This window comes from Dromaius novaehollandiae, chromosome 1 (genome assembly GCF_036370855.1).
Source record: "Dromaius novaehollandiae isolate bDroNov1 chromosome 1, bDroNov1.hap1, whole genome shotgun sequence".
Lineage (NCBI taxonomy): Eukaryota > Metazoa > Chordata > Aves > Casuariiformes > Dromaiidae > Dromaius > Dromaius novaehollandiae.
This window is the reverse complement of record NC_088098.1, coordinates 134,068,958-134,085,169: the sequence shown is the minus strand read 5'-3', so window position 1 is coordinate 134,085,169 and position 16,212 is coordinate 134,068,958. Positions and strand designations below refer to the sequence as shown.

The following is a 16,212-nucleotide window of genomic DNA, read 5'->3' as shown; positions in this document are numbered from 1 at the left end:
CACTTTGTTTTGAAATCCTTGCTCCATTTTCCTCCTCTCCATTTAATGTTTTGTCTCTAATCTAACTAACCCTCTCACGGTTACTAGGTATCACTTTCTCATAGCATAGTGATAATGGACACCATAAAATAGTTCAAGATGAATATAATTCCCTTCTTCCCATCTCTTATTCAACCTGTATCCTAGTTCCACTCTAAAGTCCCTTGTATTTGTCTGCACAATCTATGACACAAGTTTTCCCTGTTTTGGGCAGAAGACACGATTTGCCTTGCGTTTCAGCTTTTACAGATGTCTTCCTCCCTGTCACTTCAGCAAGTGCACGCACGCTGCTATCAATCCATCATTCATTACTTTGAGAACACAGAGTTTACTGTATCTTCCATTCCCCTTGCAGGTAAGAAGCTGGAAAAAACACCTGGCTTTCTTTGGGCTCTTCAGTAACACACTACAGGCAGATCAAAAGATCAGTAGGCTGGTGGAATGCGTAATGGGCCAGCCAGCCCATCCCTGATTGGCATGCACTTGTAGCAGGTGAACTGTCACACATGCATTTTATATTTGGTGATTTCATTGCAGTTTCACTTGATGTCACTTCTGCTCACAGCAAAGTAGCCAAGAGCTATAATGCAAGAAGGAAGCAAGGAGCACAATGTCTGCAGAAGCACAGTGGTATCGCTTACAGCAGAACAATGTCATTAAAGGATAGAGAACAGACAACAAAATATGATGGGACTGTCCTGGTGGGTGGAAATCTTTGCCTAATTATTACAACTGAAAACAACTCCAAAAGCAGGATGCAGCTCTGAAGGCTCAGCATGAGAGGTCAACTGCTTAGAAAAATTAAAAACCAGTCGAAAAACACAACTGCAATTAATCTCATGGAGAAGAGACTCAACAAACTGAAGTAGAATATGTAGAAGAAATTCTAGAGGACAGGTATGTCCACACTGGAGTGGGGCAAAGGCCCTTCTGTAAACTACAGACAGACTGTCACTGCTTACTTCTATTATGAAGGAGCGTCTTTCTGAAAACGCTGTACTGGCCACTTTATGCAGAAGAAAAAGTGATCACTATGTCCTGTGAGTCCCTATGTTGTAGGTCTACATGAATGACAGCAATTTTATTCTGACATTCCTGATGGACGAACACAAAAACGTTATATAAAGGCATACTTCTTCAGTATAGGAAAAAAGATACTTCAAAAAATTAACTTTTTTGTCACAAATTATGATTTCTTCAAATGGCAAAGTTTCTCAATTATAGGTAAAATACACACACACACACACAAAAAACAAACAAAAACTTGTTTTGGTGATGTTGTGAGAAATAGAGTCCAGGAAAACATGTTGTAGGAAGAGTGCACTTTCTGTGGATTTTCAGGAACAGAAAGTAAGAAAAGCAGTACATCTTAAATGGGACACTATGAGAGATATGAATTCAGTATGCACACATCTCCAAATAGTTTCTGCAAATGGTTTGAAGAATACTTTAAGGAGAATTACAGTAAATTTGTTAGTACAAGAAAAATAAAAAGAAAACATACTGCCATTCAGTAATTCTTATGGAGCCAGAACAAAAATATGAACTTATCGGAAAGAGTTTAAAATATTTTTTGGTTCCAAGCTGTTCATATTACTAACAGCAAAATAGATTTATATCTATATAATAATTAGAAATGTACAGTACATTAAAACAGAGGTAAAATTTCTTCCAGTTCTTTTAATTTGTACCACATTTTTGTACAATTCTCCAAAATAAAGAACACGATTACAGAGACTAGAAGATGAGAAACGAAAGTATTCATAAGGGAACCAGAGGTACATGCTCAGATGAAATCTGAAAGCGGTTATGAATGTCAATTAACTGGAGAGATACCAGGAGGATATTCTATATGGCAGCTGAACACAGAAAATTCTTGTACCAACAGTGGAAAGACTGTTGAGAAAAAGAAAAGAACAGAAAAGAAGAGAAAGATGCAACTTGTGAGACATGGCTAGAAAAAACATATGGCTCCTGAAATAAGTGACAGCACAGCAGAACTACCTCAGACTCACTTCTTGTAAATAGGAGGTGGGCAGAAGTAGTTTACACTTGCTGGGAATAGACAGAACCTTTTAGTTACTAAGGCATTCAATAATCACAATGCAAGCAAAGATTTGAATTAGTCTTGAGGCAGTAGTAGAAATTAGCACCACTAAAAAGATTTGCAAATGTAAGATGAAAAAGAAAAACGAAGGCCAAGAATAACATAACTTGTATGCATTATGAAAACAAATGCAAGGGAAAGAAATGGGTTTACATTTTCTAACAGCTTTCACATCAAATTACTTGAAAAAAATCAAAAAGAATTTCATATATTTACTTTTGAAAACAGGCTGTTGGTGCAAAAGTAGCGTTAGCCTTCATACATAGGTAGACAAATGATAGATAAGACTAATGACAGAGATAAACAGCAAAGTGGAAAACAAATGAGAAATCAAAAATAGTCTTATCAGCATCCATGGAAAAAAATGGTATTAGTAAATAATGGTTTGGATACACAAGTGAAGTTATGAAACAAGGAAACAGAAATGTTTGCACTGAGTTAGGCTACAGTCCTGAAAGTGAGACTAATATAATGTCACTGTCCGTATTAGTTCAAAGAAAATATCGCGAACAACAAGGAGAAAAGAGCAGGCCTTCATTAGTGAGAACATTAACTGCATGAAGGAAAGCAATTTCCACAATATAGCTAATGCAAAAACTATACTGGAAATAGTAAAGGGGAAAGTCAGAGCTATGGCAAGTCACAGGAGAGTACTTAAGAGGGGATGCCCTTTAGCAAATAGGGGGAGTATCAAGGAAGCACGTTGTTGGCAGCAGCAGTAATATAAAGAAGTAGGGTGTGGAGTTGGTAAGAAAGAGAAAGATAAGGAGAGAAAATACTTTCAAAAAAAACCCACTGAAACAAAACAACACAGAAAAATGTACAGGGTACCAAAAAGGATAAGAAAGTTAAAAATATTATGGAAATAAGATGGAAAAGATCACATGGCTATAGAAGATTATTACAGATTAAACAGTTGCTATGAAATTCTTTGTACCTGGTGTAGGAAAGGAGTAGAAAGGCAAATTAGATAAGTGATAAAGGGAAATAAAGGGAATTAGTGGTATGGAATAGGGAGTGAGGATTTACCAGTACCTTTGGAAATGAGGGAAGAGTAGAAATTAGATATTGCAGCCCGGAGGGCATCCCTGTAGAATACCTGATGAGATATATAGATAAGAGTGTACTCACTTGAGAATCATAGTCATGGTTTCTTTTCTGTCTTTCCCTTGGAAAGGTAGAGTACCAGTGAGCATTTCAAACTGTATAGAGTAAAACTTTCATCAATTACATTACCTGAACAAAATCTAATTTTTGACAAAACTACTTAGCATCTTAACCTTCCAAAATTCATGCATGTTAACAACCAAGTGTATGCAAAACAACTTCTCATTGTACAGACTTAAATTACTATGAATATCTAGCAGCCTCTGCCATTTTTAAAGCAGCAGAACGTTTTCCTATATTAAAACCTTGCTTTAAACGCTTTCATTTGAACAGTTTAGACTAAACTTTTTTGTGCTTCTTTTCCACCTAACCAGAAATCGGTTGGAAAACTTGAGCTATACAAACGTATTGCAGTTTTCAAGACGATGGCAGTAGAGAAAAAGATTCCCCTTTCAAAAGTTAGTGACAATTTCTCTTCATGCAGAGATATTTAAAAAGGTCAATTTTTTTTAAAAGAGTGGCATGTACATAGCCTTTAATGGAAAAAGGAAAAAGGTTAGTTGATTGACAGACATGCATGATGAAAAGTGATTACTGTATGCATACAGTGGAAATAAAGTCTGATGGAACACACAAGATGCACAGTACACGCATGCACCTTCTACGGTGCCTGGTAGTCAACAATGGACACTTAAAATACTGATCTGTTCTGAAAGTGACTGAGTAAAAATAGATAAATATACAGACAGTTCTTCTGGGCTGCAGTATAGAGCAGTGATATCAGAGCTAACTGAGGTAATGAAAGCAGTCTGGCAGCAGCCATGGCAGCCAAAACTCTGTTGAGGCAGAAATTCTTAGTTTTGGTTTGAGAATTGCAAAACAATTTAACTTAAAAACATTTTTATGAAATAGCACAGCATACATTTAAAGCCATCAAAATTCAAATAATTATAAAGGTACAGTCTGACAAACTTAGGTCACCCTGCACCTAAGGTATCTTGTATTCCTGATTTTTCCCATATGACCCAAGTGCTCAGCGTAAGCATCAGAAATGTACACGGATAACTTGAGCAAATGATGAGCAACTCTAGTATTTTTAGATCTAAAATAAGAGCAGGAAGTTGCACTAATGGCATACTTTAAAAAGTCTTGCTATGAAAGTTAATTAATGAATTTCTTACTATCCTACATTCAGAGAGTAGGAGCTGCCAACTCTGCACTACTAGATACTTTGGTTTTGTACTCCACTTATTAAAAAATTTAATGTAATACCATCATGAAAAAATGCTACTTTTACCTTTGATAGTTCTTACCACAGTTGTCAAAAAGATTCGCTGAATCAAGGCCTAAACCAAAACTATCAAGAAGTAATTCAGTATTTTTGTTTGTAGTTTAGAATGAAGTGCTTCATAAAGTACACTTGCCAAAAAATATTTTCCTTAAAAGGTAAATTTGTGGCGCTGCTTGTTTCTCTTATATTTGCTTACTGAAAATTCTGTAGATTAGCAATAAAGTTTCTTTAGCAAGCTCCTATTTGTCACAAGCATACACACTAAAATCCAGACAAAACTAAGTATTTCTTGTACAAACAACTCAGCATATATATTCTTTGTCCTCCTCCCCAAAACACCATTGTCTAATACATAAGGCCAACAGTACTTTAAGGATAACTCAACATTGGCTTTACCTAATTACCATTTTTAATTTCAGCAGAAAAGCACTTCAACAAATACCTAATGCTTCTGAAAACTTTAAAGTGATGTTTTTAAATGTCTGGAACCCCTTAAAACATTCACTGTTTTAAATGACAAACAGGATTATACCTCTCAAGGACGGTTTAAATATACTTAATATGTAACACTAGTAGAAAAGGTGCCAAATGATTAAGATATCTTTCTAGTCTCCATTTCTATGCTGTAACTTCTGTTCAGTCTCAGATAACATGTACAATCACTTGAATTCTTCTCAATCAGAGATTGCATTTATGAATGACTTAAGAGTGTATATGTACAGATTATCTATGCAAATTAGCACGTGAACTAGAGATACATCTTTTAGAGAAAAATACACTGTATTCCATACACTAATTTAGAGAATTTTTAATGCCATATTTTCAAATTCAAAACAGAAGCAAAAGTATTTTAAATGCAGTGCACTGAGACTGTGGAAGTTACACCAGTCACGTCCAATATCTTTCTGCAGTTTTTCATTTTAACATATGTACTTTATAAGCACAAAATTATGTTTTCCAATTCTATAAACTAAAGCTGAAAATTTTAAACTGTTATCAACAACAAATAGCTTGCAACTACACTGTAATTATTTAACTGATGCCCAAGCTTCATTTTGACATACGGGCTGCTCAAAGCTAACAGCAATACTGAAATGTGCTCTCACTGATAAAATGTGCAGTTGCAAGGGTGTGCACGTGTGTTTGTCTGGAGAAAGTTATCAGGTGCTACTTTTACATAGTCAATTTTCAGATCACATCAGCATTCTAAAGGATTAAAATGTAATAGGATGGCTTATTTTCAGACACAAGAGTCCTCATACTACAAAGCCCACACGTTGGTTGTACTGTTGTAGTTATGAAGGTACTACAGAGGCAGTAAGGAACAAAAACATTTCCTTTCAAAAAAATACAATTAATCTTACTGTCAAAAACACACACGCAGATAAATATTAGAAGGCATTTAGCATTCTTAAAATACCAAACATGATCTATTTTTCTTTTTCAAATCTGTATTTGCTATGTAAATTATTTCCCCTGACCCTTCAACTTAACAAGTTAGCTCCTTGCAGAAACATCATAAGGATGGTCCTGCTGACAACTATACCTCATACCAGCTCAGTGTCATTTAGATTATTTTGAGATGTGCAAGACAACAGCTGCCATTATTCTCCTAAACTGTAATTACACTGCAGAACGTAATTAGAAAATTATAGTTGACAGTTTTTTCCACTTGAAAGTAAATTCAATTTAAAAATTTGGATCTAGATTTCTCCCTCACCTTGGTTTTTCCCCTCTATACTTATGTATTCTTGTTAGTCTCTGTAATGTTCCACTACAACAGATATGTAATATTTCGCTCAAACAAAAACAAAAGGGTAGCATATTATTGATGCTGAAGTGAGACCTAGCTCACATTCTTGATCCAAACTTTGCAGTGCTTTTAATTAATTTCATGTGATTTGGATTTTTTTTGGTAGTCAGAATTCATTTAAAGCTCACCTTACAATTTAATGTTTGATTTGTTTCAGCAAACCTCACACAGTTTTGGTATCATTTACATTTACCAGAAACCTACCATTAAAACACCAAAAGACCACCAGTCTGCACTCTGTGTATGGCCTCGTCGATTAACAACTTCTGGTGCCATATATTCCACTGTCCCACAGAAAGAGTAAGCTTTTTTTTCGTGATCAATTGACTCCTTGCTTAAGCCAAAATCTAGAAGAAAAAAAAAAAAAGGTTTGAAATACTATCTATTTACATGTGTGTGTTTAAGTATTTATGTATATATATGTGTGTGTGTCTGTGTGTCTGTGTGTGTATATATATATATTTTATATTTTTATATAAATATAAATAAATATATATATATATATATATATATATATATATATATATAAAAATATATATATATAAAAAATTCATGCTCAGGAGTCTTACCATAATGTGAAATGCAATGCTTTTACCATTCATGTGTACAGCCAAGTGTACATACGTAAATTAGATTTCCCCCCAAATGATCAGACCCACAGCATAAGCTTTATGTTTAAAACAGATGTCTTACTTAAATGTAAATATATATCATTTATTCAACATTAAACAACACTACCTACTCCACAAAATTACTCACTACTAAAAATTACTGATTTTACAATATTTCTCTGAAAAAAAAAATTCAGAGATTTTTTATTATGAACAGAAAAGATCCAGTTGTTGCAATTTCCCTTTACTCACCTGTCAATTTGATATGTCCTTCTTCATCAAGCAGTATGCTAAAAAACAAAGGAATAAAATAAGCTAATTTGAATATCTTAACTGCTTTTTTGGGAAAATGCACTGATAAAGTTTAAGAATAAAGAACAGAATACACAAAGATACGTAAAAGTGACCATGCATGGAAATGAAACATCAGGAGATAATCTGAATGTACGTTTTGTTTTCCTTTGATTCTTTCATATTAAAGAATATAAAACAGAAACAGCCTATCAGATTTTTGTTAAATTATTTGCTTATATTCAGTGTGGCAGGCAGTAGCTTTTATCTTGAACTTTCATTTTTAGCCACCTGCAGCGCATATCCTTATCACGAAATTGTTAAAAATAGAAATATATTATTTCTCTTATACTGAGCAAGAAAACTGTAACAGTTAATACAACATATGTTTGCATACATATAAATTGTATATTCATTTGTATTCAGGGTTTCAAAAGGGTGTTGACCTCCAAATAAATATTATCATGTGATGAATACTATCATCTTGTTTGTATCAAAGCATAGGACACTAAGTCCTATACTTGAAGCAGGCCTTATGCTTCCATCTATGTTTGCGCAACCATGAAAAAGGCCACACTTCTCTCAGACACCAACTATCCTTAACAATCACTGAACGTAACGACAGTTCAAATCATTCAAAATGCAGGACTACGACAACACCTACACTACAGTCTTAGTAGGTACTTTGGCTTCTCCTCTGTGAGCTGCATTTCTTCTCTGTGACAAGACCCAGACACTTGTCCATTACCCCTGCCCTTTCCTTTTCCTCCTTCCAGTTTCCATGGTGAGAAACTTACCCTCACAGTATAGATACAGCCTGTGAGAGTTACTATCGTCTCATCTATAACTTGCAAAAAATTTCAGCCTCTGAAAAGATGTTGAATCAGATGTATATAAGGCTTAAAATTAAGGTTTTGACAGGTATGGACATATACAAATTAGAAAAGTGTCTGAGGTATGAGCTATTTAGTCTTCTGAAAATTACTATTTCATCTTTCTCCTTATTAAAGTAGATGTTAGCAAAATTACTGAAGTACTCTTGCTTTGCTTTAAATTTTTTTTTTTAATTTGGTAAGCTTGTTTTCCTCACTTCATAATTACTTAATAGAACACTTTCAAGGTTTAAAGGTAATTCATTTCCCTGTTTGTCCGTAAGTAATCAAGAAAGATAGCATATATCTGACAATACTGTCATAGACAACACAGAATATTAAGTATTAAATACCTCAAGATATGCTCCAATTATGTTTGGGACATCAGACACGAAAAGAAATGAGAAAAGTGATTTTTTCCCCCTCAGATTAGATGCAACTCCCACCCAACCCCTAAATATCTCCAAATGGCCCACTTGAGTATGAATCTTGACCCTTCCTGTCAGAGAGCACTAAACATTTGTGTCCATCTTTTACAGGAGATGCACAAAAGCTATACTAACGGAAGCACCATGTAAGTCAGCTTCTCTGATTTTTCCTACTCATGCTTGTCCTTTCCAGCAATACTTTACATGAGACAGTTATCTCACATAGACTTTTCAGGTTCTCTATACAGGTATAATAGAGAATTAGGATCACCAAAGACATTGGGACTGCAGAATAACTACAGATTTCCTGACAATAAGGCAGAATACATTAATTATCTGATTAAGCACAACTGAGGAGATGCACACATTGTATTTTCATTTAAGACACCTCTCCAGGTGAACAGTAATGCTAACATACATAAAAACTTCAGCATTTTATATCCAAAAGGTCCAAATGTTCCAGATAGTACCATTGACAAGAGAAAAACCATTTCCTCTTTACATCTTGTAAAACCTGAGAAGGCTAATGAAGGAAAGAAAGAGGAGACAGAATTCAGGCATTTGAAAGGGGCAGGGATGACTAACCTATTGAGAGGTAACACTACACTGGAATTGTAGCTTCAAGCTTGTTCTGAGTTTTCTGTGTACTCACTTTATTGTCAATAGTTTAAATAAAGCAGGTGACTTACAGTTTTCGTATTTTACTGTAAACTGCAAACTCCTTTCTGCTCTTACTGCAGTGTATTTTAAAAGCCAGCTTTGGAAAAAATGTTTATAATTAAGCTTTTAAATGCAGAAATACAAAACTCAGCTGTAACTTTGTACCATGCATTCGTTCTTACTTTATCTTTAGTCCAAAAATTCTACAATAATGCCAGAAACAAAAGCCTAAAAAAGAACCCTCCCAAAAAACAAACAAAAAAACCTATATCCTTCTCTACTCTGCACTCTGGAACACTTGGAAAGTGAACAGTATGCATTTTTCAGTATAATCTTTACTTAAAGCCACAGTAACGGGGATGTGGTATTTGGCACATCACTCTTAAACTAGATGCTCATTTTCTAGTGGAAACAAAATCCAATTCTTTTAATTAAAGAACAAGCTTTTTTGCTCCCCTGTTCACCTTACAAAGTAACTTGGAGAAATTTAACAGCTGGAAAGAGAAGCACATAAGCAGAACTGCTATAAAAAACAAATTAATACATTGCATTTGCTGCAGCTGATTCTTACTTTTCTGGTTTCAGGTCCCTGTATATTATTCCAAGACTATGTAGATGGTCCAAAGCAAGTGCTAATTCTGCCAAGTAAAATTTAACATCATCTTCTGTGAACATCACCTGAAAAAGCAAAATTATATATTTAAAATGTAAAACTTGTAAGGGTCACATCAGCACTAACTGAACAATTGAGTGGTTTTGCAGAATATGTCTTCATAATAACCACAGTCATTTAAACAATGTGACTACCTCTAAACAATGTGACTACCTCTTTGTTGGACATGAGCATTTGATCTCCTGCTGGTAAGTGGGCCAAAGGACTCCAAATGCCTGTATTTCTTGCATTAAATCGGAGAGGCACCTTAATTTTGAGAAGACTGCCTCTAAATACTAGCAGAAAGAAATTAAACTTATGGTAAAAATCCCAAGATACAGCCTGAGATGTAATTGCAGAAGAGGTGGATCACAGAGTGAACTGATGAAATGGTGCTATATAAAAGCACAGGTAAGATCTCAGGCAGCAGTCCTACACTTTCTGCTGGGTAGATAAACTAATCATTGCCTACATTCTGTGCAGTGAGTCCATTATCCCAATATATCAACAAATGTGATCTGCTGAGAGAGAAAACATTCAACTGTTCCGATAATCCAGGGGAAAAACATTGCCACATGATCTGCCACATGATACAGCACGTGATGCCAAGGATTAAAAACAGAGAATACCACACATCTTCACCTTAGTAGTTTAGAGAGAGCGAGTGATATCAAACCTTGTACAAAAGGTACTTGCTGGTGTTACTCACACAAGAGCGGCAATATTTAGCACAGGCATGTACAAGAAGAGAAATAGATTTAAGATCTAAAAGCTCAAATAATGTAAGATCCCATGAGGATGGAAATAAACATTACATGGAATTTATCTCACCTAAGCTTAAACATCTGCAGCGTAGACATCTACCTCTGAATTAATCACTTCCCCTTTTACCGTCAATGGCAAAAAAGCAGGAACTTTTAGACTACAGTTCATCTGATCTATTTTAAGATCACATGAATTGACCTATACTAGGATGACATATACTGCATCCCAACATGCCCATTTCACTCTAGCTTAAATGCAGGTACCTATGATAAATATTTCTTATTTAACTGTATTAAGTCTTATAAAACTTGAGTGGCTCAAGATGAAAGAGTCATCAGCAGGGAAGTGACATACTTCCCCCCCCCCCCTTAAAATCCATCATTCTTTCCTGCTTCTCAAGAAAGAATGATGGATTTTATGAAAAAAATCTCATTTTTTTCAGTACAAATAACATTCTATTCATCTGCACCACAGCAGGCATATATAGGCAGCTTGTAGTCAAATTTTTAATCAAAATACTGTACATTTTCTTAAATTATAAAAAAGTTTACCTCTTTGGATAATCGTGTAAACAAGTCTCCTCCCCTGAGAAAATCCAAAATAAGATATAGCTTCCCTTCTGTTTGAAAAGCTGAAAAGATCAACAAAAAAAATTAAACACCATCTAATTTTATTTAGGAATGGAAGAATAATACTAAAAACAATTTACCCTTGTTTTTGTTATCAAAATTAATTCTTCTTCTTTTTCCTTTCCCAAATAATTTGATTAAAAAATTAACTAACTGTTTTTCTATCATGAGACAAATAAGTTTTGTACTATATGAAAGTAAATCACCAATGGAATTCATAAAAAATTAGTCAGCATTTCATTCCAGATTTTGGTAGTAAAAAGCCTAGACTTGAAAGGGCAACCAACAAACACATTTTAATACTTCTGGAAACTCAGCTTGATAGGGAGATCTATAGCATGCAATATGGAGAAAATTAAACAGTGAAAGCTACATTATATAAGTCCCCTCAGAGAGGGACAGAGATCTGATGTCTGAACTGTAGGAAAAACTGGATCTTAAAGGAAAAACATGAATGTAGAAAGTGAATTTGTTTGAACACGTTGTCCTGCTATTCTTACAAATAAGAATTTTATGTTGATAAAACAAAAAAATCATTCTCTCTTTTTCAGTTTATTTTCTGTATGACATGTTAAGAATAATTTCATTTTTTCCCCTGATTGTTAAATTTTTATGGCTGCCAATACCATTGAAATTAAAAGGCATATTCCCACCAACTTCGATGAAATTGGAAGTAATGCAGTTGTATTTGTTGTTGTCTATAGAGTAATTTAAGCATAAGAAATCATATTTTAAAAATAAGTGAAAGATATATACAGAAAATAATATTTTAGAACAAAATGGCTAGATATAAATAGATAACTGTCCTTCTAATAGAGCAAAAGGCTACAGACTCAAAGCTTAGTAGTAAGTCTTTGTAGGATTAAGTCAGCCGTGTGCATATATTGCAAGAGAATTACTACATCCTTTGCAGGATCAGTATTTAGATAGCACACTAACTTCTATGATTCTCTGAACCACTAAGCAAGTGTCAGGCACTATCCTGACTAGGACAATTTATTAAGATATAAAATTGTATCTTTTTGCAACTCACCATAATGTAACTTGACAATAAAAGGATGATTAACTTCTACTAGGATATCACGTTCCATTTTTGTTCGAACTCGATCTCGAACTACAAGAGAATAGAGCAAAAAAAAAAACAAAAACAAAAACCAATCACACTGTGAATCAGTATTTCTCCTACGTTTTCTGATATACTTCACACTATATACTGTGGTATTACAACTGTCTGTAGGTCACTATACTTTACACAGAAGATACATGAGACTTGAAAAAATTTATTTCACAGCACAGTTTTCCAATAAATCCCTTTATACATTTCAATTTGCCCCAGTTTCTGCAATTGGGAAAATCTGACACTGGCTAAATAATTTTAACAAAAGCATAAACAGCATAACAAACTAAGTACACAGCAGAGAGACATAACTGCTTCAACAGTATAAAATGACGGCCACACCAGAAAAAGTAGGGAAAATTAAGTTACAAACAAATTTATAACAGAGAAATAATTATATTGTCACAAAGATGCTGGTATTGGTGCTCATTCAAATAACCTACACTATTAAGACAAAAGTGCCTTCACAATCTGGACAGAAAAAAGTTTTACTTTCTTTATTACAATCTTACAATATACCCAATGTACTCTGTTCTTTGGACAAGCTTTTTATTTTAAAAGAAAGCTTACTGTCAGAGTGACGATGTACATGGAGGAATATATCAGAGTAGGACATCAGAAGCAGTTAATGCTCAAGCTGTCTGTGCTGCCCCACTGCGATGGCTCAGAATGGGACACGTGTCTCCTCCCAAGCTCTTCTATATTGAACTGAGGATCACGTGCGGATGCCCCTGCCACGAGGCTGGCCATCCACAAAGACTGGCAGGCAGCTGGGCACAGTACCCGCACCAGCTACCTGGGTACCTTCCCTGCCATTCCCCAGTCTACGCTTGGCTCCTCTCTGAAGCTCCACATAACCCAGGACACAGGTAAAATTCATGACTCTGACGGACGACAGCTGGCAAAGTTTGTTACAGTGATTTAAGATGTTGCATTTATCTTCCTTTCCATTATTAACCCGTTTGTTACCACGCCCTTCCCAAGCATTACGACTTTTTGAAGTAAATAAACATTTGCAGTGGGGCTGCAGAGGTGCTTTGTGTGGGAGAGGGCCATGAGCTGCCCTGTGCCTGTCTCAGCCAGCTCTGAAACGCGCGCTCACGGCACGCCAAAGCTTCAACCAGCCACAGGAGTACATGGCACTGCTGCTCAAACTTATTTGAGAAAAGGTGGTAGCTGCTCAGGGCAGGAGACACAGAGATGCATGTGAGAGGAGACACAGGAGGGGAGACAAAAAAGGGACACTTAAGGAGAAATGTGAACAGATGCATCTGGAGAAACAGAATGCAGGAGGCACGTGGAGGGGGGCAATACGGGGGATGCAGCTGGAGGCACTCTGTGCTGGAGCAGGGACACCTCCAATGGCATATGGCCTGCCAGGGACCCACGCCAGGGCAGGGACACCCCTGAGGACCCATACTGGGGTAGGGACAGCCCCGCAGGGGCTGCAGCTGCAGCGAACCCATGCCAGGACATGGGTGCTGCTGAATGGACACGGCCCACAGGGCATCCATGCCAGGGCAGAGGAAATTAGTAAGAAGGTCAGGGCAGCAGCAAGAAGCCACCAGGCACCGACCCCAATGTCCTGCGCCACTCATTGCCTCACCAAAGGGACTGGGGGGGGGGGGGGACCAGAGTGCAACCTGTGGTGCAAACAACGGAAATGGAGACAAGCAGTGGGGAGGAGAGATGCTGGGCTGAAGCTGAGCCTGGGGAAGGGAGGAGGAAAGGTGTTTCCCTAAGTATTCGTTTAATTGTCCATCTTCTTTGTTTCTTAATACCTGCATCTGTAATTAAAAGTTTTTGTTAACTGGCAATAAATTCCTTGAGTCAAAACTGGTTTGCCTACAACAGCTCCCAAGTGCAATGCATGAAGTCCAGTTCAAAGTTTAAGTTGCCACCATACTTTGTACAGTAGACAAGCTGGAGTTCATATTTATCACATAACAAAGCAGAAAAAGAGTCAAGGAATAAAAGGGTCTTTTAGAAGTGTAACCTTTTATTCCAGAAACAGCCACTAACAACAGAGGTATTTAGCAATATAGATAAATTTTCATGAATGAACGAACCTATTAACTTTCCCTGTCTGTCCTGAACATAAGATCTTTAAAAAAGAAGGCATGTAAGATAGTGCCTCCTCAAATACAGAGCAAATACCACATTTGAATTTTGACATTAACACCTGAAGCCACAGAAATGTCACAAGGCACTCATGCGATCCCACTACGCCAAAGATTCAGCTGAATTACAATATTTTAATTTGGAACATTCCTTCTTCAAGCAGATTCATTTCAGAAGAAAATTAAGACTTTTTAAAGTGCATATAGCTATGAAACGGTCACATAGAAAACAAAACTTCTTACTGAAAAGCCAGAATAACTCCAAATTCAGAGAACCTTAACCAAAGACGTATAAGGAAATGAGCACTTTTCAGACATTAGTATTAGCCATTGCTGCCTTAAAACCTAATTTTTGTCGACTACTATTTCCATAAGTGTACTGCTGGAAGTAACAAAGTGGTTTAGCAGTGAAAATAATTTTTCATAGATTTCGACCATTTACAAATTGCTTGGGCTGCAGTGTATGCCAGGAGATTGGTAAGTCTCATAGCGATGTCTTAATGGAAAAAAATTATTGCTTTGTCAAATTAACTAAGCCTGCTCATTTTTAATTGCTTGCTTAATACATTTGACACCAGACTCTCTAGCAATGATTTAGCTCTGTTTCTTTCCATCTCTCCTACAGGGGCTTTGAAAGATGATACCTCCTTTCACAGTATATTAATAAACTGGTCTCTGCACTAAACAAGATTGTTGTGTGTACTCTTGAACATGCTCTAAACATGAAAAGGCTGGACTGTTTAGTTACACCAACATGTTCTGGCTAATATAGTTGCATTCCTACGAGAATTTTCTCCTTAAATTTGCTTTGAGAATCATGCACATAGCCTTCAATTAACAAGCAATCCTACAGGGTATTTTTAACTCTAATGTTACATCACAAAAATAATCTGGAGTGGATTTAAAAGAGCTAAAGATCCTTATACAAATCAAATAAGGCAGTGTATTATTTGAAATTACAGTATCAAATCTTTAAAAAGATATCTACCCAGTTTTTCCTGTTGGGAAAAAATAATTAATTTTAATTAATTTTATTTTAAGACTTCAACAGTAACCTTCATTTGTCTGTAAGTTCTTTTCTTAAAGTATGAACTGAAACTGAATCACATTCAAAAGCATCTGAAAATTCAGACACAAAGTGTTGAGAAATGTGGCATCCTCTGCTTAGTGACACCTTTCTGCTCATGCCTTTTGCATCCTTGAATTCTTAATGTCTTGAAACATCTACTTTTCTAACCAGAAGTCATGCTTTCAGTTTCAGGCAGTATTTATCAGTCTCCGCATCCACAAACTGATCCACAGCTTGCACTGGAATTTCTATGCATAAGGTTAGAAGACCATCAAGAGGTGATGCAGAGAAGCCCTCAAACATCTTACGAAGCAATTGCTGAATGACCTTTGACTCCAGTTATTAACAGGCTTGGGAATGAAAGTCTACTGAGGATATCAAAGCACTTTAAATAAATGGAAATCAATCTAAAAAAAAATGGAAGTAAATAATGAGAATAACCCCTGCCACAAAACACCAAGATATAAGAAACTCTTCAAAAACACTCAAAGCCTTCTCCAATAGTTTTAAATAAAAGTGAAGTATAATGAGATCTGCGAGATAGATATATGACACTAGTTCTTAATCAGGAAAACTTCAGATTCAACTTTTCAACAGAGTTCACAGTTCAATGCAAGTATGCAGTTTTCATTCACTAGTCA

At 35.8% G+C, this 16,212-nt stretch overlaps 1 protein-coding gene across 2 annotated transcripts in view; it reads right to left on the bottom strand.

Moving 5' to 3' along the window:
* The window catches only part of RPS6KA3 (ribosomal protein S6 kinase A3), an 80,545-nt gene that overhangs the window by 22,830 nt on the left and 41,503 nt on the right, over window positions 1–16,212 (bottom strand). For both annotated transcript variants that reach the window (XM_026120697.2, XM_026120696.2), the window contains exons 5-10: window positions 12,299–12,379; window positions 11,188–11,267; window positions 9,791–9,897; window positions 7,221–7,258; window positions 6,562–6,704; window positions 3,278–3,348 (exon numbers count right to left, since the gene is read on the bottom strand). In XM_026120697.2, the coding sequence (XP_025976482.1) occupies window positions 3,278–3,348; window positions 6,562–6,704; window positions 7,221–7,258; window positions 9,791–9,897; window positions 11,188–11,267; window positions 12,299–12,379 (520 nt within the window). The remainder of the gene's footprint in view (window positions 1–3,277; window positions 3,349–6,561; window positions 6,705–7,220; window positions 7,259–9,790; window positions 9,898–11,187; window positions 11,268–12,298; window positions 12,380–16,212) is intronic.